This window comes from Melopsittacus undulatus, chromosome 1, assembly GCF_012275295.1.
Source record: "Melopsittacus undulatus isolate bMelUnd1 chromosome 1, bMelUnd1.mat.Z, whole genome shotgun sequence".
Taxonomy (NCBI): Eukaryota; Metazoa; Chordata; class Aves; order Psittaciformes; family Psittaculidae; genus Melopsittacus; species Melopsittacus undulatus.
In genome coordinates this window covers 147,852,219-147,874,183 of record NC_047527.1, presented here as the reverse complement: position 1 = coordinate 147,874,183, position 21,965 = coordinate 147,852,219, and the positions used below count along the sequence as shown (strand labels likewise).

The 21,965-nt window shown below is 37.3% G+C and overlaps 1 protein-coding gene across 1 annotated transcript in view; it reads right to left on the bottom strand.

Moving 5' to 3' along the window:
* The window catches only part of CNTNAP2 (contactin associated protein 2), a 1,129,462-nt gene that overhangs the window by 414,479 nt on the left and 693,018 nt on the right, over positions 1 to 21,965 (bottom strand). Inside the window, exon 11 of the mRNA XM_034062602.1 lies at positions 5,382 to 5,488. Coding sequence (XP_033918493.1) covers positions 5,382 to 5,488 — 107 coding nt within the window. The remainder of the gene's footprint in view (positions 1 to 5,381; positions 5,489 to 21,965) is intronic.

Here is a 21,965-nt window from a genome sequence, read left to right as displayed (position 1 = left end):
GTTGGACAACTTGTCCATAAAGATGCTATGAGGGACAGTACCAAAGGCCTCACTAAGATTCAGAAATACTAGCTGACTGCTTTCCCTTTATCTGCCAGACAAGTGACTTCATTGTAGGAGGATATTCAATTAGACAGGACTTTCCATTTGTGTTGACTGTGCCTGATGGCTGCATTGTCCTTTAAAAGCCTTTCAATAGGACACAGTGCAATACACACCACTTTCATCCTGTCAGATGGTAGAAAGTTTAGAGGGGTTTTTCCTGTGTTTTGTCAGTAATGAGATTCCCCTTTCAGATCTCCCAGAGAAGATGGTGACTCTCTTGCTGCCTGGAGGCACTCTGGCTGCCTCTACATCCTCCTGAGAATAATTAGCGCATTTCTGTGACCGCAGTTATATAACCTGATTTGTGATAATCTTACTCTCAGCAGCCAGTCTGGCTTGTTTCTCTTAGATCAGACTGAACAAGGAAGGTAGCCTTCAACATTGTGTATTTTTAATTGCAGCAGACACAGGTCTCATGAAAGTACTTTTCTATTCACACTTTCCCATTCCCTCTGTTCAACTGTAAGAAAGGAAGAAGCTTCCATACACACAGTCTATCAATTGTTAAAAGAACTCTTTTTCCTGATCAAATAATGTGCTAATATGCTCGTGGAATTGCAAGGCCTTTGCCTTTTCTAACCAATCTGGTTTAGATCACAAGGAATAACAGAGTTGTTGTCACAACCTTCCCAGTCTGCATTGAAGTGCTGCTTTGAAGTACTCTGCTTGTTTGGGATGACTATACATATGGACAATTTCTTTTCTTTTTCTTCCTAAAGTTCAAAACTTATTTTTTGCCAAATTATGTATTTTCTTTCTTGCTGTGGAACTACTTCTCAAATTGCTGACAAGAAAAAACCCCTACCATGCCACCCTTTCCTATCTAGACTCTCAATGTGGAAAGTCCAGTGTTCCAATGTTTCCTTATTTACGGAAATACAGGAAAATCAGTTATTACAAACTGATGGAGGTCTTGCTGAAGATCACAGCCTATGCAGATTAGATTCAGTTTTCTGATTACTGATGATTTTTACAATAGTCAGGAATGTAAATTATCACAGCTTCTACAGAGTAACACTGATGTTTCTTATTCAAAGTGTTTCTAGACACTACTAAATTCATTATTAAAGCATTATTTAATTTTAGGGAGAAGGCCAATATTCCTGGAAAAATCTGTCAATGTCCATTAGAATTGCAGTGACACTTCATGTATGCATCATTTCAAGAGCAGATCAGTGCTTAATTCCTCATTAACAGTGAACCAACGTTCCAAAACACAGGTTAACATTTATTCACAAGCTATGATGAAACAAAGCCAGAGGATTCAGAGGTCATAAGCTCTTGTTCTTGAAGGCTATGAAACCATTTATCAACAGAATGTGGAAAAACACTGCTCCTAAGAACTCTGCACATCAGGTCAGCCTTTGGTTGGCTGTAAAGGCTAGGTAGTCAGGGATTAAAACATAGCTGATGCAATAAAGCAGGTAAGGATAATACTTATGCTTAACTATAACCCTAATAATTTTAAAAATAATTTTGTAACTGTTGCAGTGCTGTAAATCATTATTTTTAAGTAAATACATTTATTTATCTTTTAGTCTTGTCTAATGATAACATTGATGCTCTAGTCTGGTATTTAGCAGGCCATAGCATTGTCTTGGGCACTGAGGATGTTCACCACAAGAAATATTGCAAATTTTTTGGGTATTTACCATGCAATAGAACTACAACTTCCCACTATTTCTGGTTAATTCACCATTAAGGCCAGGAACCCAGTTGTAGCTGGATGATACAAATGACTGTGGAGTAGAAACATCTTTTTCTGTGAATACCAGCTTAAGCCTCTGACAAATAACCAGACAGTGGACACAAAGCTTGGAGATTCTGGCATGTATTTGAAAGATGAAAAGTGTTCCTGTAATGGTGTCCTATTCTGAAAAGCAAATTATTTCATGATGTTAAAATGGCAAATGTGCATCACTGATGTACCCAATTGGAGAAATAATAACAATTAAATTTATTATTTCAGGTTTATTTATTTTAATGTTTGTCTTTGAATTTCAGCTTCAAAGGAACCTAAAACTGCAACTGTAAATTCAGTCAAGGCTGCAAAGCCCTACCTTGTTTCAGGTGAAAAGCTTAGAGAAATGTTGGATTCTCTGGCCAAAGCAAAATCAATTTACTGACAGTCTCCACACATACTTCAGTAAAACCTAATTATCTTGTTCCTTTAAGTTCAGCAAAATTCAAACACATTAAAATCATCATCTATAGTTACAGTCACCACTAATGCAGTCCTGACTCCAACCTCTTTGAGAACTGCTGTTATATCTACTGCACAAATACACATTGAGAAAAGAAAAATATATTTTAATGTAGAGTAATACCATTTGTTTTGCAAAATAATCTTATATGTAAGTAAAGGGGTACTGAACGAGTGCTATCTATACTTAAACACTTGCCTGCCCCACAGAATCATGACTTCTGCTAAATTCCATACAACCCACAATGCTCTTTAAAAAGGTTTTCAGTTATTCATATACCACACACCAGTGATCATTCCAACTTCTCTCATTCCTCAGTATCTCTTCTGTTCTGCTACCACCACAAACACCAAAACTCAAAAGCAGAAGGCAGCACACCAAGCGCATCTGAGTACACATGGACGCTGCACAAGTAGGAGAGGACAGACAGGGCAGATATCTTTGTAGCAGAGCTGAGACCCCAAAGGAAAGTGTAATTACCTTTGGCAAGCTTCAACAAAACCCCTCATTATTTGCAGCTATACCTAATACTGGAATGCATTCATGTAAATACTGACAGCTATTGGCTACTCAATAAAGGCAAATTTCAGATGGTCTCAGTTTATAGCTTGAATCTGTAACTTTGTTTTTCATCCATTCTTGTGCCATTAAACTCTATACTCTAGAAAGGCTTAAGACTTCCCATATTCTGACAGGATTATCTATCAAGTAACTTTCTGCTCACCCTTGTTTTGTAAGAAAGATTTCCAAAAGTATAGAAACATACATGATAGAAACTAAAGTTATGTTCTTTAAACACAAAAATGAACCAAAAGCTCAGCTGTCTGAGTTAGAAACTTTTCCTGAATTAAAAAATAAAGGCTCTTGAACGGTGTGTCTACAAATGACCTGGACATCTGTAATCCCATACACTTTATCCATTCCATAGCTAAAGACAGGACAATATACTCCAAATCCCCTTTTTGATACTGCAGCACAGCAGTGCCTTTTGCTTGCTTTATTGCATTATTTTATCCATAAAAGGCAGGTGAAAATCCTATTAAAAGAAATGTTCACAGGTCCTTAGATTATTATTTCTTTCCCTTGTAATAAATGTGATTTCAGAAAAGTGACGCCATCCATTTGTCTTTGCTACTTTGCAAGAAGAAAGCTAAACTATGTTAGGCTATGCCTTAAAAGCTCATCTGCACACCCACAGTGGAGCAGACAGAAGCCCAAATAATACCCAGCCAGGCCATCCAGTGTTCCAGTATTCCTGGAGGCACCTAGATGCCTCTAGGCATCAGCAGCTCTGGAGGCTGAGATCCAGGGGCAGCCACTGGTTTGACCTGAGTGCTGAGCTGGGCAGCCAAAAGGATCCGCTGTGTGCGGCTATGGATGTTCAATTCACCATCCTCACTAGTGCACATGTATCCTGCTCTGCTACAAAGGTGTGCAGGATGGGGCCACTGGTGCTGTGCTCACATTCATGCTCTATGATCTGCATGCCAGCAATGTACATATGGTGTGTAGGGGCTCTGTGGGTGCATGCCCACATAAAATACATTTACAGCCTTGCTACTCTTTGGGCCTGGGGGGAAAGCAGATGCAGCATGCTCACTTCTACAGCATCCTCACCTCTGGCACGCTGCTGGATCCAATGTGATACAGTCTCCCCTAAAACCCAGTATGTCTTTCCAGAGGCTCACCAGCTAAAATACACTTAACTGACCTTCTATCCCTGCATTCCTGCAGTTAAACATCTTAACATGCATAGGAATCATGTTTTCCAGCTGGCTGTAATAGATCAGCCACAGCTTTAAAATATTATATGCATTATATTCACATTCGTATGTATATTCATATTATACATAAGATTTTTTTGTTGTTTCACTGAAATACTCCCTCACTGTAAATTCTGTTTCCTTTCCCAAGATGAGGTGCAACCACAGCATCACCATGCACATTCACACACGGTGGAAAAAGGGCTGCCCATGAAATTCGTCCTCCAATCATTGGCACATAAATCTATCTTTTTAACACACATTCGTTAAGTCTTTCAGTTTTTCCAGTTCAGCAGCCAGACCATGGATAACTTTGCTATTCAATACATATATATATATATACATTCATAGTTACTACATAGAATATATTCCCTCTTACTTTTTTTTTGAAATGCAGACAACTGTGAATTGGCAACATTTTCTCGGTGGTTTAGGGCTTTTTTTTGGTTAAAAATTAATTAATTCTGCAATTATCTTTGTAAAATTTTACACAGCCATAGTTAAGTTAAACAGTAAAGTAATAAAATCTGTATTTCTGTAAATCCTGGCTTCAATTTTAACTTTTCATCTGTTCAGAAGCATGTCTATTCTCTCCTCAATATTTAGAGGTTGTTTGCTATGGAAAAGGGACATAACTAAGGACTGGATATGTTTTCTGCATCTTCTACTTGTTTCAGAATACACTTCATAGTTGGAAATCCCGCTTCTAGCATATGAGAGAAGGAACAGAAACATGCCACTGACTCAGCACACATTGTTCAGAACCTATAAAAAAGCATGTATCTTTCTCTTTTCTTTCTGTGCTTTAATAGTGTAGGGCATGTGAAGCTCATATGAAATATTCTTATTTGAGAAATTCATATTGACAGAGTAAATAATCTGATTTCAGAATGGCCTGAAATCAGTATATAAACATTCTCTGGGATGAGCAACCGGAATCAGTGTCTCTCTAGCAGGGGTCACGAGCTCTCCCCAACAGCTTAGTGAAGATTCACTGTGTCCATCTGAAACTCTAGTGTGCAATTACTAAGAATGTGTTTCTAAGAGAGAATATGTAACTAAGACAGCTGTACTGCTCTGGTCCCTTGCAATGGTACATACAGCACAGTGCTATGTAAACACATCCCCATGTAGATAGGGTGGAGTATAAATAAACCAACACCTCCTTTCAGAGAAGGTTTTAGGATAGATATCTGTATCTACATATATATATATAAAGTCAGAGGAAGACTTTGACTTTTCATCTCAACCAGAAGACACCAGTGTCTTTCCTACTCCACTGTAATTTCAGCCCCCCAAGATGGCTTACAGTTATGACAAGTAGCACCGCTGTATCCAGTTCCATCACAAGTGCACTTGAAGCTGTCCCACGTCTGGGTGCATTTGCCACCATGTTCACAGTGATTGGGTACACACCTGTCAGGACAACATGCAAAGACAGAAAGAAAAAAACTGAATGAGCATCAAGATTTACACATAGGTACATGTGAGCTGCCCGAGCAGTGTATCATGCCCTTGCCTGGCAATTAATCCTTGTTATTTCAGGCAGATTAATAGAATTTATACCTGAACATGCAACTGCACAGAAGATGCTTCATCCAGGCCTTGTTGCAGCCCTTTTACACACAGTAAAAAAGCACAATCAAGGTGGAATACACTCACCCATCAAAAATTAGGGTTCTAAAGTACACCTGACCAACATTTAGCTGTCAACACAAAATGAACATCCCAAGTCACACCTCTTCCTGCTGTGCAGGTGGTGTCATGCCTCAAGGACTGCAGTCCCACAAGTTACTCAAAGTTAAAGCAAGAATGAGAGTGAGTTGCTGTTCATTGCCTTGTTGCCAGCAATGGAAAACAGTGGAAGCAGACTGCCTGCCGGCTACGATGGAAATTACTAATGCTGTATTATTAAAACAACTGGCTTCAGTATAGAAGCTGTACATGTTTCTTCTTCACAGGGATTTGCAGCAAGGGTTGCTCACCTTTGTGCCACTGCCTGCTTTGCTGTTGCTGGAGAGTGTAAGGAATGCAAACTCCAAAGTCATAGCAGAACACATTGTCTGAAATATTATCTAAATGTGATTGCAAAGATTTGAGTTTGTCCAGTTTCTTTCCTATCAAAGAGAGCTGAAAATGGGAATTGCCACGTTCTCTCACCTTTGAAACTATTAAATTTCTTTTCTTTGACAGGGCTTTGAAATAATAATTTCAAAGTATCTTTTTTTTTCTTATTAAATTAATTAGAGTCAGACTCAGTACAGGCTCTGCATTTCTGATCAAGAACTAAAGGAATTATTCTTTCATGTTAAGTTGGCCCAATCTAATTTAAGAACGATACTTTTTTATTATGGTATTAAAAATGAAACTTAGGAGTCCCCTTATTCGACAAATAAAAATATTTTCATAAACATATTATAAACTAAGTATTCTTATCTCTGTGATAAATCTGAAGTTCATCCTATTCCTGAGGTAGTTAACAAAATTCTATTAAATAACACCTAAGGACAGCCTTCCTCTGTAGCAGACTACTGAAACTGAACGTATCTGGGGTGCACCCTCTGTTAGACTTCTATATCCTCATGTTCCAGCTGACAGCATTGGCATACATGACTCAGCTACCAAGAATAACGTATGATGTGATATGTATTAAAGATGAAAAACAAGAGCAATGGAATGGCACATTTCTAAACATCCAAATGATTAACAATTGATACGATGAATCCATACCTGGTGAGTACAAGGGTAGGGAAAGCAGAGAGCAGTCACACTTCAAAAATAATCTTATAGAAGTAACATTTATTCAAGGCTATAAATATCTATAGAAGTTCCTAAATCTGAATATAGTTTGTACTTTTTTCCAGCCTTTCAAAATTACTGCTTCTCATGTATTTTCTTCTTCATTTACATTTGAACATACATTACTTTAAAAGTATTTTTTCCCATGGCCAAACTAACCATTTTCTATGTGCATTTCACCAGCTATTTATATGAAGTTTCACATATAATGCTAGCAACTACTTTTGCATTTTACTGCAGTATAACTTATTTTTATTGCAACGTAACTAGTAAAGATACTTCATTATTGACTATATAACTGGGGTAAACAACTTAATCTAGGGAAATAGGAAAAACAGATATTTATCTGTATCATTTAATGCAGCATATTAAGTCATAAAACCAGAGATACTCAGCAAACTCCTTGATGCTAATTTTATACTTCTAGTACGATGGCTGGACCAGCCTAGTCTGCATCTGCAAATTCCCTCTTTACTCATCTTTTTTTCCCTGTTTTAAATATGATGCATTTAGAAACAGGGAGTAAAGTATCTTAATATTAGTGCTAACTGGAGATTACATAAAACTACTGGATCATTTCCTTATGTCCTCCCTCCACTTTCAATTTTCTGTTAGTTTATCTTTTCAGACAGATTAAGAAGATTTATTCTCTACTAAATCTATTAGCAAATCTCCTTTATATCATCTGCTGCTCATCTGTCCACCTTTTGCACAAACCTTACCCTCTGGAATAGAGTTTAGAGGAAATTTTAGGTAACTAGAATGCAAAAATTACAAAAAAGCCACATTTTTAATTCAGCGTATGTATCAAGAGCGGTATTATTTCGCACTGTGAACTCCATTATCTTTCAAAAACTCTACTTGCCACAGAGTGATAGTAAGATATAAATACTGGTTAGATAGAAGGTACCTTGCGTATGTATTTCCACACACATCCTGCTAAGAAATTTGAAGTTTTAAAATTCTTTAAGCATATGCAATCATATAATCTACTTTATGCTTAGCATTTAGTATATACACAAACCATATCCACTTAAAGCCAGTGCATGCTCTAATTGCAGTTCATTTGTATTATAAGACCATATTTCTAGGTAATTCCATTCAGGAATCATGCTACATTACATGAAAAGACTGATAATTAACTTTCAAACCACCCTTCCCTCCTGAGTCAGGCTCTGAAGTTAGAAGCTGCCATAAAACCGGGAAAAGGAAGTAAGGTCCTAATGACCGAGTTGTGTCCTTTCCTGTTCAAAACACTAACTTAAGCACTGCTGTTTATGAACTCTCACTGACTCCGCATTGAGAACTTTCTTATTTTATGACTCCTTCTGAAAGGCAAGTGTGGAATAGAACTTCATCCCTTCAAGTGGAATACACTTGCTTTTCATTTCCACCCCAAAAATGATCCATAGAGAGTTTACAGATGCTGTTTTCTTCAGGGGTTTTATGGGTTGGTTTGTTGGGTTTTCTTTTTTGTAACATTGACTATGTCTCAAACAACCTTTCTTTTTTGGCATTTACATCTGATGATTGTGCAGAGAGCAACTGAAACCTCTCTCAGCCTGTATTTTAATGAAAACAAGTATCCTGTAGGAAAACAGATTTTCTATTGTTGCTCTTCCTCATAGCTCTGCTCCCACTTGCATTTGTGATCTAATGAGTATCCTGGAGAAGGTTTTACCAATGTTTTGTGATTTCAGAGTTAATCAGTATTCCTGTATTTCTCTACTGGAATTATTTTGCTTGATAAACAGCAATTTTCTGACTAATCCAGAATAGTGGCTTAAAGCCATCCTGAGATTGCTGAATACATTAAATATCCTCCATACATTACCCCATTCTTTTTCTTTTCAATCATTTCTAACCAACTAGCTCCATCTTTACACAGAAATTCTTGCTGCTACTGTCATCAGCATTGCTTAGTTCTGTAACTTCATCTGAATCTTTCTGCTTATTTTTCCAGGCTGAATCTGTATCATCAGCACATTTCATCAAGATATTCTTGATTCTGAGCCAAGGCCAAAGCATTAAATAGGATCAGCTTTGCACCTGATCTCTAAGAAACTGTGTCAAGACAACAGTTAACCCATCATTGTAAGTTGTAAGACAATTCCATCTGCCAGTTCACAAGTCAATTTGCAGTTCCTCTCTCAAACCCCATCTTCCCTAGTTTAGCTAAAACTTCCATCATTACAGCGTATCAACTATTTCATTGACATCTGACAAACTACATCCATTGCATTTCTCCTGCCTGAGAAGAAACTACTGTGCTTTACTGGAGAATGAGATAGGTTAATCACCAACAATCAATTCCTGAAAAAGTCTACTGCATTTTACTCTCCCTTCTATATACTTTTAAGCATTTGATTACGCTGTCCTCCATTTCCTCAAAACCTTAGCAAGAGTACTATGATCAAATTAATAGGAATCTGGTTATGTGGAATGATCTCTTTCCATTTGTTGAACTACATTAGGTTAACTCTGTCACCTAATAACACAAACCCATGCTTTTTGGTTTTGGTTTTCTGGGTTTAAGGGCTACAATATTACATGTTAGCATCAAACACAGCTATCATTCCAGTTATTATCTAGTTAGTTTTGGTGTCTACCTGTTGCCTGCTTACCTTTTTAGCATCCTAAGTGATTGCTCTTCCTTCATTCATCTGTTATGTGCTGATTCAGTAGCCATATTTAATCTGAGAAATATGAACAATATCCCTTATTAACAGCTGGTATAGACATTGTTGCCTTGCTGTGATAGGAGCCAACTCCTTTCACCTCCTTTTTTCTTAAATATTGTAACAGTGTCCTCTAGAATCACTCTTTGTCCAGTCCTCCACAACACAGACTAAAGAAAATGGACCACATTTCCATACCTAAATAAACCCCATGCCATTCCGGTTCTTTCCTACTGAAGTTCAAATATGCCCTCCTTATTAAAAGCATATACAATATTTCTCCAAACCACCACTTGGAAAACTGGTCTCTTTTACACTTTACCTGTAGTCAATTCTGGTTAGTTATTTGCAAGAAGTCTGTTTTAATGAGCTGCCGGTGTTTTAAAACCACGGACTGCAATTCTGATATTACAGCAGGATGAGGGAAAACTGTATGTTCCACTTTTTTCCTCACCATCTGCCTAAACAGACTCTGCACAAGAAATACAAACAGTCTATCCATGCACGGGAGGGTTAACGTTGCCTGAAGCTTTAATACTTTTTCAGAGATGCTATATAAAAGTATCTAGTAAATCACTAAGCTTCTCCCCACTCCTAGACTGTCCAAGAGATAAAACTGGGAATACACAGATGTCAGATGACAGGGAACAGTCTGTGAGTTCCAGGGAAATCTAACAACCAGATAAGAACAAAATACCTAGTCTAAGCCCCCCAGGCCTCTGCCAAAAACATAGGGACTGCCTGTACCAAATGAATTGGGACTGATATGAGGTGTTTCTTCTGCATGAAGATATGAAACTGGGAGAGGCTGCTCTTTTGAGGACTGTAGATTATAAACAGAAAATATTTTGAGAAACTAGATTGAAATACTGGCATTTAATACAATTAGAGCATGTGAGAAGTCTGAAACTGAGGCAGCAATGAGCAGGACGTGGGGGAAGAGCCTGAACAGAAAGCAATTCCACAAAAAAAGGGATCCGGGGAATTCCACACATGGTACCATGATCCTAAGTCAACTCACCATACTACTGCCAAAAAGAAAATAAAAACAGGAAGAAAAGGGATCTCGTAACGTGGGTCTAAGTAGGAGAGTGATATAAAAACCCCATGAAGCAATCCTCTTCCCATACTCAGCAGCATGAGCAATGGCTGATTTTTGAACTGTATAAAATGTTATTGGAAACAGGAAGGTTGCAAACTATATTAAATGTCCACAGGAAATGGGCAGAAAGCAGTGAGGTTTGTTCAGTGGTAAAAGGTATTTTAAGAACAAATCAAAACAGCATGTATCAGGAATGACGTCTGGTCCTGCCTGAAGGCAGGAGAATGACCTCAGAGACTTCTTCAGACTCCCTTTTAATCCAGATATGTTCACATCCCAGAAGAAACAGAAAGTGTTTATTCTCTTAATTTCCCATATGTAACTATATTTTCTTGGTGTTGCCACTTTGCTATTTAACCTCTGAAAGACAACAGGTTGTGGTCACTACCTCAGTCTTTTTAGAGGACTGTATGCCTAGAGCAGGGATCTTTAATACACTAACTAGCTTCCCCAGGCAAGTTGTGACCAAGGTGTACAGCAACCGACTCCAGTTCTCAGGTTTAGAGTTCATTTAAGCAGGAAGACTGCAAGTTATTCAGTTGCAGGAAGCCAAATGTCCATATGGTGACACACAAACTGCTAAATTAAGTCACTCAGGACTGAAGAACCATCACAAATTTCGCTATTCTCCACTGTATGACACAAACCTTTCCCTTTTTCCCTGCTTTTCCCTTTCCTTTACAGCTTTCCTTCATGTTTCCTATCTCTAGCGTAAGTGCAAGATACAGCTTGTGAACAGATATAACCTAAATATAAACTAACTCTCTGTATATATAAATTAGAAACAACCAAGCCAAGAAACGCCACCAAACATTCACCTCAGAGGTCAAAAGGATGAGAAATCTGACACGTATTGCCCACTAATACACTGAAAAGAGCTCAGATGCTGCACTGATAATGACAGCATGAGAATTTCTGCAGAACAGAACATTAAAAGCTTTCTGCAATCGAAAATAAGCTGGGCTGAATTATTCTTAATGTGAAATTCAATCTCTTCTTATAATCAAATCCTTATCTAATCTAGCTCTTGCTCACACCCCATCTTTCATTTCTCTCCCAAACTGATTCTGTTATGCTTTTTTGTCCATTGCCTTGCCTCAGAACTAACCATCATCAGTTTGTTTTGAATGGTCTTGCAGTATTTTTCCATTAGTTGCCCTTTTTATTGCCTCCGAACATACCTTTTATCACTATTTCTTGCAAAGAGCCTTCAACATGCATGTTGTTCTTGCTCAGTTCTGTCACTATCCATTTTCATTCACACGCCACAAAATCAATTAAAACATGTTTAAAATTTAACTTTTTTTTACTGTACAGGGTTACCAGACTGCTCAAGAAGATTTGGTCTATAAAACAGCATAGCAGGACGATAATTTGTAAGAGCAATAAACACTGCTTTCAGCTGGTAGTCTGAATCACGGAATATATGTAACTTACTTAGAAGAACTAATGTAAACTAGGAACAAAATCACAAAAATAGTCTGAACATCTGCATCTGTTTGCAATGATATTGCTCTTTAATGAGCAACAGAATGCATTCCACTCATCATGGTAACAAGTAGTAGTGAACAACAAAATAATCCAACTGAGGATATGTTGCTACCGCAGAGCCCTGGTGCAACAACATCAGATTACAATTACCCATTCCACAGAGAGACTGATTTGCAGTGTCCTAAATAAAAGCAAAAACAGCTGATCTAACCTTTACGTTTCTTTCTTATTTCTTACAATGTAAGTGTTTGAAGTAACTTTTGAGATTTTCAGCAACAGAAACTGTTCGTCATCACAAATGACAGATGGGAGGGACTGTAAAAGTACTTCAGATTCACAGTAATTCCCAACTGGTGTCATTTGCTGCTAACTTCTAACTGTGCACAGATTAAGAATGGCAGAACTAAAGGATCCTTCCTGAACCAAGAAGGACCCAGCCTTTCTTTATCATTTACTGTAATACAAGGTCTTTACTTTTTTTTGGTGGACATTATCAAAATCACTCTGTCAGGAGATCAAATCAAAATGCTCAGAACTTTTGAGGGCCCTGATTTACAAAGAGCAAATCAGTATCAAAATATGCAGTGACATCTGGTTAAGCTAAGTTCCTTAAGGGCATATTCCTAGTAAAGGCTGCCAAACAGGTTTTATCAGCACTATCTTCTGATCAATAACGTGCTATTCTAAGCTGCTTGCATTAGAACCATTAATGAAGGACTAATGCATAAAGAAAAACACTGCAGCAGTTAACTCATTTGGATTAAGTGACCCTCTTGGATTTATGCAGTTTTTGTTTTGTATATGACATCGTAGAGATTAATTTTTCTTATCTACCACTCTTAATTTTCAGAGCACTTCACAAACTACCTCTTTAAAATGAAATTATGCTGGTTCTACCTTAGCAACTACAGGAGCTGGCCAATCCATTTTTCTGCATTTGTCATAGAAAACCTCCTGAACCTATTATGCATAATCTACATCTCTAGTGTTTTATGGCTGAACATCTACTTCCATCCAACACTGTTGTCACTTTGGCTGCAGCAAAGTAGGGGAGGGTGAATCAACCAGAGCAGCTAACAAGAAAGAAGTTCCCAGCCATGGTATCACTTCTGTCAATTCCTAGCAACTGCTTCATGTTAGCAGACCAGCTCTGTGTGAAGCAGTGGCAAGAGGCAATGGTGAAGCACTTGTTAAACTATACTCTGTATCTTCTGCGGTGGGGCAGGGGAAAACAACATGAACTAGGTGGAAATGGTCCAGGGGCTACATCCAAGTCCTGAAGCTGAAAATGGACTATGCTATGACAATCTTTTGGGGCAGAAGATAACCCCAGAAATCCATAAACAAGCAAATCAGGCTGGATTAAAAGAGTAGTTTCCATTGCACAATCTTTTAGTCAGCGAACTAGGCCAGGTGGTCAGCTGGTGTAAATGAGAATATCTGCATATATCTAAATACTATCTTAAGTCTGTTAAATGGGTCAAAACAAAAGGAAGAATAAACTGTTACAAAACGCCTGCTACTAAACATGACCTACCTCTAGTGGAGTTTTAACTTTTTTCATTGCCCTGTGAAGAGCTCTGCCTGATTAGTAACCAGGTTAAGGCTTTCTAGAGCAGCTGAGATCTAACCTGTGCCTTTTTGAGGTTTTTTTTGGACTGGGGTATTTGATTTATTATTTAGACAAACATATAGGAGAAATGGCACAGTTCAGCCCTCTTGGGGATATGAGAAGATATGTTAAGCACTGAGAATCACCAGAAGAATGTCATGGGTTTTAACCATTAGGCTACCAAAAAAAACTCTTTAAATATTTCCAAGTATTGGATTAATTTTGCATTCATGCAATCATCTCACTTTTGCTACCATAGAGCAAACCATAAAATTGGTTCTTACGTGACTTCTTATTTATTTATTATTTCTACATTTTATAGCTTGAATTAAATACAGCTCCTGAGATTTTATGGAATCAACTTCATTTTATAATCCACACTAGACATTTGGAGGAAGTTTCTCTTGTTCTTTAGAAGATTATAATTATCAGAAGACACAGAGCAATGAGTAGCCTATGTAACGGAAGAGTGACTACTATATTCCCCTCTAATAAATATGAGTGATCACACACTGAATCAGCAAGCAAATTAAGAATTTCACAGAGCTTTTTTTTAAATTATTTTACTCCTAAAATTATCTTTGGGGAAATAAAGAAACTGACCATTAGAAAACTTTATGTTTCTTCCCATAATGTAAAGAATTATTCAGCAATAAAGATGATCACACAACTGATGGATAATTTTGCATCATGTACAGCCCACTGCTATGACAATCCTCCACTCCTTGGTGTACACCAGAACAGATCTTACCTTTTGACTGAATTGTTTTTTCCCTAATATCTTAATAACTTAATCAGGGACAGCAGTTATCTGACCTTCAAATAGGTGATAAAAATCCTGATGCATCAAAAGCACAGCCTATTAAATATGTCTTGCTTTGCAAATTTATAGCATATGAATCACCTTGATGGTCATGGAGCTATGAGATGCCGTCAATCAGGCACACGGTTTTGGCTCAGCATCCTGTTTTCATAGTGTGGCTATGACATAATGAAATGAAGCTGTATTTCATAACTGGTAGGTTGAGTTCAATATACCGAAAGTCAATATCCCAAGTGCAGTTTAAAGGAAACTTTAGGAAAACATGGTTTAGCACTACCAAAGTGATGCTCATCTTGTAATGTGAGGATTGCCTGAAAGATTTTATTTAAAAATACTACAACATGGTGGTATTCCTAAAAACCTAACAACAGCAAGTGATCCTTTACTTGTCTGGCATGAATGAGTTGGGATTCACCTGTACCACCAGTCTTTTTTATTTCAGTCTTTACCATCATCTGGCCACTTTCTTCACTGTGGTAGACATGATCTGGAACCTTCTGTAGAAAATAAGTTACCCTGAAAGCACTGACTTGGAGGCTAAGATGGGTTAAGTCCTAATATCTTGACAGAAACTGTGGATCTTGAATTAACATTTACATTATCAATTGTTAATTCCAGTGGATTGTTCCAGTAGCCATATGATTGGGAAGAATATGTTCTGTAAGCACTGTAGAAAACACTTTCTGCCTGAACAGTGAAAGTTTTTCCTCTTCAAAACAAAAACATAGTCTTGTCAGTAAAGCAAAACACATATTCTGTGCAATGAAACAAATGTGAAATAGAAGTTGATGTTTCGGAGACATTTATCAATGACAACTGGTATAAATGCCAGTGTCATTATTAAATCCCTAACAGAATACTTTAAGTAAAGAATACTAATTTCTCCTGCCTCTGAGAGAAACGCTAATATTCCTTATTTTGGACAGAGAAAAAACAGACCTAGCAAGACTTCTAGTTATCCCACTGTACCACAGACAAACAGCTGAGTCAGCATGCTGCCTTTGCTATGTATCCGCACAGACTCTTAGTTTGCTAAATACTGGGAAGAACACACAGATGAGGTTCTCTGAATCATGAACTGAAATTTAACTTGGATCAACCATGAGTTGATCAGATGTAGATGGCATTCACATATGGTTTATTTGTTTTGCATGGAGCACTACACCTTAGCTGACCCATACAACTACAAACCTTCATGATGTGTGTTCAGCACTCATTAGAGGCAACGCCATGTAAAGGCACGTGAAACCCTCTCCACTTTCTGTTCACATTTCTCATCTTATTAGTTTGCAAAATTCATATTTGCACAGGATGTTATCACAATGGAATTTCCTCCTCTTTATCACTCCAGTCATGGGGAATAACAATAATAATAAACAGTAACACATGAGTCATTTTTTTACACTACACTATTCTCCTCCATATCACCATGGAGGATATTTATCACTTGCTAAAATCTACACAATCTGCTTTTTCTTCTTTACTGTGACAATTCTGCCATCTACCACAAACAGAAGTATCCTTACCAAAAATATCATGTATAAAATATGAAATGTATAGGTTCACCTGACTTACTGCCCTGTCCTTTTTGTGTCCTGAGTGCACATCAGTGTTTTATTTTACAGAAGTCCTAAAACATTTTTTATAAATTGCAATATAAAGAGCTTTGTACTGTAAAGACATCAAAAGCAAAGATGAGCCAATGAATTCACAGCTCTGCTGCAGTGCAGTCACAGCTCTGTGATAAATATACTAATACAATGCTCTACTCACAACCTATTACTCAATTCATTTTCAATTTGCTGAAAACAGATATGTACAGTAAGTAATAAACAATTCATTTATTAGCTAGAACTTGTGCAATGAACTGTTTTGAAGCCAGAAGGCTCACTGTTGAAGTCATAAACAGCTATGAGTACACAGCTCATGTATGTGCATGTGTGTTCAAACAGCTACATCCAACACGCATAAACATTCACACGTTTGAGCACATGAGCAGTGCTTTCAAGAAAATAATTCCTATTGAGAGCAAAACTGTTTTTAAGGAAAATGTAACAACTGTTTTAATAACGTGTACTTGACTGTAAAAATTGTAATGACATGATCCTGGTATGCGTAACTGTAATTACAAATAGCTCATTGCTGGGAATCTATTACTCTACTTAAATAGTCTTGTGATTGCCCCACAGAAAAATGGATAGACTATAATTTAGAGTCATTTAGAGGCTCTTGATTCTATTTTTCTGCTTTTCAAGCACTGCAATTTGAGCACCGCAGTTCAGGGCCTGTCAGTATTTCAGTTTATTGTTAGCTTTGATTTCTCAAGGGCTTATATTTCAGTTACAGAAATTGACTCCAGAAATTGAGCACACAAAGCATAAGTCAGAAAGGAAATAAACAGAGGCATACTGCTGGCATTGGTTCTGAAACAGGTCATGCAACTGGCTTACCACTTAGTATTCCAAATGAGTAACAACAAGCTGGTAGATACTTTTAGTGGTTTTATTTTAAACAGAGAAGGAAAAGAAGGAAAAAATCCCTCCACAGTATTTTGCTTTTGCTTTCCAGGCAGCTCTTCATAAAATTTTTGACATTTCTTTGAAACAGACTGCCCAGAGGAAGGGGTCAGATTTGATTAATATCTCAACTCAAACAAATGTTGGAAAACACACTGAAATTCTTGAAACATGTCATTTGACAAGTTCAAAATGAAGAGTAGTTTGGGGTTTTTTTTTTTAGTTTACAGTATTTTTTTCATTTTGAAATGGAAGTTAAAATATGCTACATGGATGACATTCTCCCAAGCCAAGTAATACTACCTTCTGACTCTTTTGTTTCAAATTGAAATTTTAGTTCCTAATGTTTTCCTGAGAGAGCAATGGGTTGGAGCAGTTGAGTGGGGTAGTATGCAAGATAACTGTTGAAGGAACTTTGCTTTGCAGCTTTGATAGCTGCAGTGACAGCCGAACTGGGAATACGAATGTAGCCTGAAAGTCAGTAGATCTGATAGGGGAACAATTCTAACTGGTTGTGCACCACTGGCTGCATCAATGCTAAGAAAGAAAACTAATAAGAAAAAGGAAAATCAGACACAAACTGCAGAGAAGACAAAACAGAGAGAAAAAAAAAGGAGAAAATAAAATGTTTAATCACAAGTATGAGCACTGCTGGGGGAAACAAACTGTAGAAAATGGGAAATTGGAGGGTTGCTCAAAGCAAGACAATAAGGAAAGAAAACAGACTCCAAGAAGGACAGGAAAGATGAGCTACTGCAACTTCAAGCATGAAACAATGCTACCAACTCATTTCTATGTCAAGATACTTGCAATTCTGTATCAGCACTGGAAAAAGACCTCTTTGTCTCTGCTTCTACTAATATTTTTTTAAAAACTCCAAGTGTTTTGACTGTTCCAAGTGTTTGACTGGATATCTGCTGAAGCTTTCTGTTTACCTCAGATCCAAAGAGATGAAGTGCCATGTATATAAAAGAAGAAGGAACAACGTTCACTACTCAAAATTGATGAAGCTTTCCACTGTTTAAGTATTTCAAAGTGCCAAATATATGATAAACATAGCACAGGTTTTGCACAAAACTTGTTTTTCAGCCGACACTGTTGATAGTGAAATATTACAGAATTAGCAAGAAATACAGTTCATTTATTCCATTCACTTGCCAGAACAAGTTTTTGCTTTATGTTCAGTATTAGTGAGATAAAACGTACTCAGTGACAAAGAATGAATCACTATATGCACAAGTATTCTAGAAATGCTGTCTTAACTTCTGGAGTTTTTTGCATGGCAGGCAACTGCTCAATTAAAATTCAGTCACATAACATCACTATTTACATTTCAATACAATATGGACACAAGTATCAAGATTAATGTAATGTAAGATTGAAGTAACTAATGGTATTCAGTACTAAGATAATAATCCAAAATTAATGATAAGCAAGTAAGATTATATACATAATGTGGACTGTGCAGTCATGAAAAGCTTATTAAATCCTTGAGATGATAGCTATTTGCCCTTCAGTAGCAGAGTTTTCCTCAGGCTTCTGTTCACTATAAAATGTACATTAAAGAGAATGGGTAACTAACTGATTTAGCCTATTATCATTAAGCATATAGGCTGTCCATTTCACTAATGGCTTTATTTACAAACACCTTTTTTTTCCCTCCTAAAACTTTGTTGTGTCTAGTCAGCACTCATGCCTTAACTTCCAGTTTGGTGAAAACATGGCAGCAATGGCTGCTTCATCTTCCTGTTATACAAGAGATTGGAAAGAAATGCTGAAAACAGCACCTTCCTATGGTCAAGTCTTCCCTTCATGAGTGCAGCTGATACTAAGAGCTTCATAGCTTTTCCTTCTTCCCTGAATGATCTGCTTACATTTATGTGTAGCAGGTAATGTAGGAGTGATCAGTGCAGAAAAGGGGTATCCCAGATGAGGATTTTGCAGCAGTGGTTAATGGCAACAGGGCTGGGCTGAAAATGCAGCCAAACCTAGAAAACATGGAAATCACACTTCTGTTCCTCTTGTATCAAATTTAATACTTCAGGGTTTGTTAAGACTAAAAACAAAAAGGTGTAGCAATTCTCAGAAAATAAAGATAAATTAAATCTGCTAGGTATGCGTGTCTTTTAATGAAGAGTACTACAGTATATACTTTCAACAGTGAGTTACACTGTGACTGGGCTACTTGATGTCCTCAAAGAGATATTTTAACAGACAAATGATGAAAAATACAAGGGCTTACGCACTTTCAAGTACTTAAGTTTCTTCTCACTTAAGTTTTAAGCGAGAAATATTTTATTATGTAGGCTTTGACGAAACTCCAGTTGTATACTGTTATTGTGCAGATAACAAGTCCAAGAGCTGTATTTATATTTGACAAATAAAGTAGATGCAATTAGAAATAATACCATTATGCAGTATTTCACTTTCATATACAGATGTAGAGGTAAAAATTTGAAGTGTGAATGTGTGGGAAGAATAAATGCAATATTTACCCCACAGAATCCTTTTGGTTCTTTCATGAGGGCTTATGAGGGTGATATGCAGGTAATTTGAAAGCACTTTAGTATATCCATCCACACACTGGATTTACTGGATTTATATTATGCTCAAAATCCCCAGGTATCTTCCAAAAAACTTCATGCTTACCCTAAATTTCTTCTTCCTTTCTTTAACTCTCCTTCTTTTACACTTTGCTGTTGAGCAGAAAGATGGAGGGAAGTGTTTCTCCTTTGAACCATGAAGTGCTGCTGCTGATACACTGATTCACTGTCTCATTTAGAGCTCTCAAGTGGTATCACTAGGATGCCACTGACGTGACTACCTTTCACTTGTCTCTTTGTGCAGTACTATCTGGGCAAAATAACTGTTAAGTGACAGTAAAGAATGAGGGTGACCTTACTGGCATTGTTTGGTAACAAACATAGTTTAAGAGATGCGCAGGTCTTTTCCTTTCCTTTAAAACAGTTTATTTCAGCAACTGGGTTTAAAGCTTGATACTTTAGAAACTACAGGAATCAACACTGCCAGAAGTGCAGAAGTGGAAATGAGCCACATCAGTCAGCTTTTCCACCAAAGAAAACCTGTCTTGGAACTACAATGCTACATTACTGAGTTTAGAGTTTGATAATCTAGCAGAGCCCATGTTAGCCCAATTCTCTTGTGAGCCACTGCCTTTCATTATACTAAGAGACTCTTAGCAGTTTGGGGTCCTCACAGCACTGTCAAACACATAAAAGCCAAACCTTCACAACATGTTACAGATCAGAAGAAATAAATCAGCTACCAAAATCTGCTTCAAGTTTCATAAGCTGCTCAGAAAGATCTTTATAGTGAGTCACCAGTCTTGCAAAGATAGGTCACATTTAAATTATGAACTAATGCATTATTTATATCGGAGAGATTGTAACTCAGAAATCACAGCTGCAAACAGGAGAAAGGTCTATGCAAGAGCAGTGAAATTATACTGCAATTTGCTCAGCCACAAAGATAAATTATTTCTAAGCAATATATATTATAAATAGCAGTGCTATACAAATAAGCTGTCCCTGAATTATAGTGGAACAGGACAAAATGCTACCAATTTCAGGGAAAAACTGATTGTGGTTTACAAGATAATGACAATCCTCACAGACAGAAGAACACATGGTTCCCAGTGGGCTACAAACTACAATTTAAGCCAAAAGCTCCACTGACAGAACTGACTGCTAGAATTCTAAAGACAGAGTCATAAAATATTAGGTATTATCAGGTTTAAGTTGGAAAATCTGTGATGTAGGAAAAGTAAATTCATTGTGCAGGAGAAGGAGTACTGGTGAAGATGTGATCTAGGAAAAGACAGGTAACAATGACAATTTTGCTCTAAAATAATGTTCTTTGCCCCTGTTACCCACAAACGTTCTTTGTCTTCTCTAAGCTGAACAGTTCCAACTCTCTCAGTCTCTCCTCCCAGGAGGGATGCTTCAGTCCCTTAATCACCTTAGCAGCCCTACACTGGACTTTCTTCAGCATGTCCCTGTCTCTCTTCAATGAGAGGCACTCAGATGAGAGTCTTCCAAGCTCACAAAATTGATGATTCTCTTGCTGTGTATGGGTCTTAGAAGTAATGTATCATATGGTCATAAAAGACTAGTATTTGAGAATGCTGGGGTCACCCAACAGCGAAACACAGATCACATAGTTTACATCAAGGTTCTCCTCAGGACTTAACTGAATGAAAACAATGTAGTATGTGCTGTGTAATACTGACTGTATAGTAAAGCCTAAGATGAACGATTAATTTTACCTGCAAAGACAACTACAGATAAAGAAAATAAAAGCTAGAGAAGTACTGCAGACAACTGAAAGGCACACGGGGAAGTAAGAATGGCAGATATGAGTTACTGAAGTAGACACATAGCTTAATTACGCTATCCTCATGAAAAATACTGCAAGATCATTAGCAGCCAGCAGGGATAAGTAGTTCAGTTTTATTACTCACAAGAAACATTCAAGATATGTGAACATATGCTTTAAAATGTCAGCGTCACATTCTGACCTCTTCTTAGGCTGTCATAATTTGCTACTCTTATATCCTAATACATTTTAATTCCTGCCTTCTTCTGGAAACTACCTCCAGCGCAATATTCACAACAAAATCTTGAAGCGTAGATGGTGTCAAAGGATCTCAATTCCCAAATATACTATTGCAATAATATAGGACAGACTGTAACATAATTCATAGACATGGGTTTTACTTCCATCTACATCTACAAACAGGCTCATGAGCCATAGGATACCCAGTGGTCATTTTGGTGCAGCTGCAGTAGCCTGGTCCTGTGGGGCTCTCTAGAAAGGTGTCCTAAATGAGAGTGTTAAAATTAACCTTTTAAA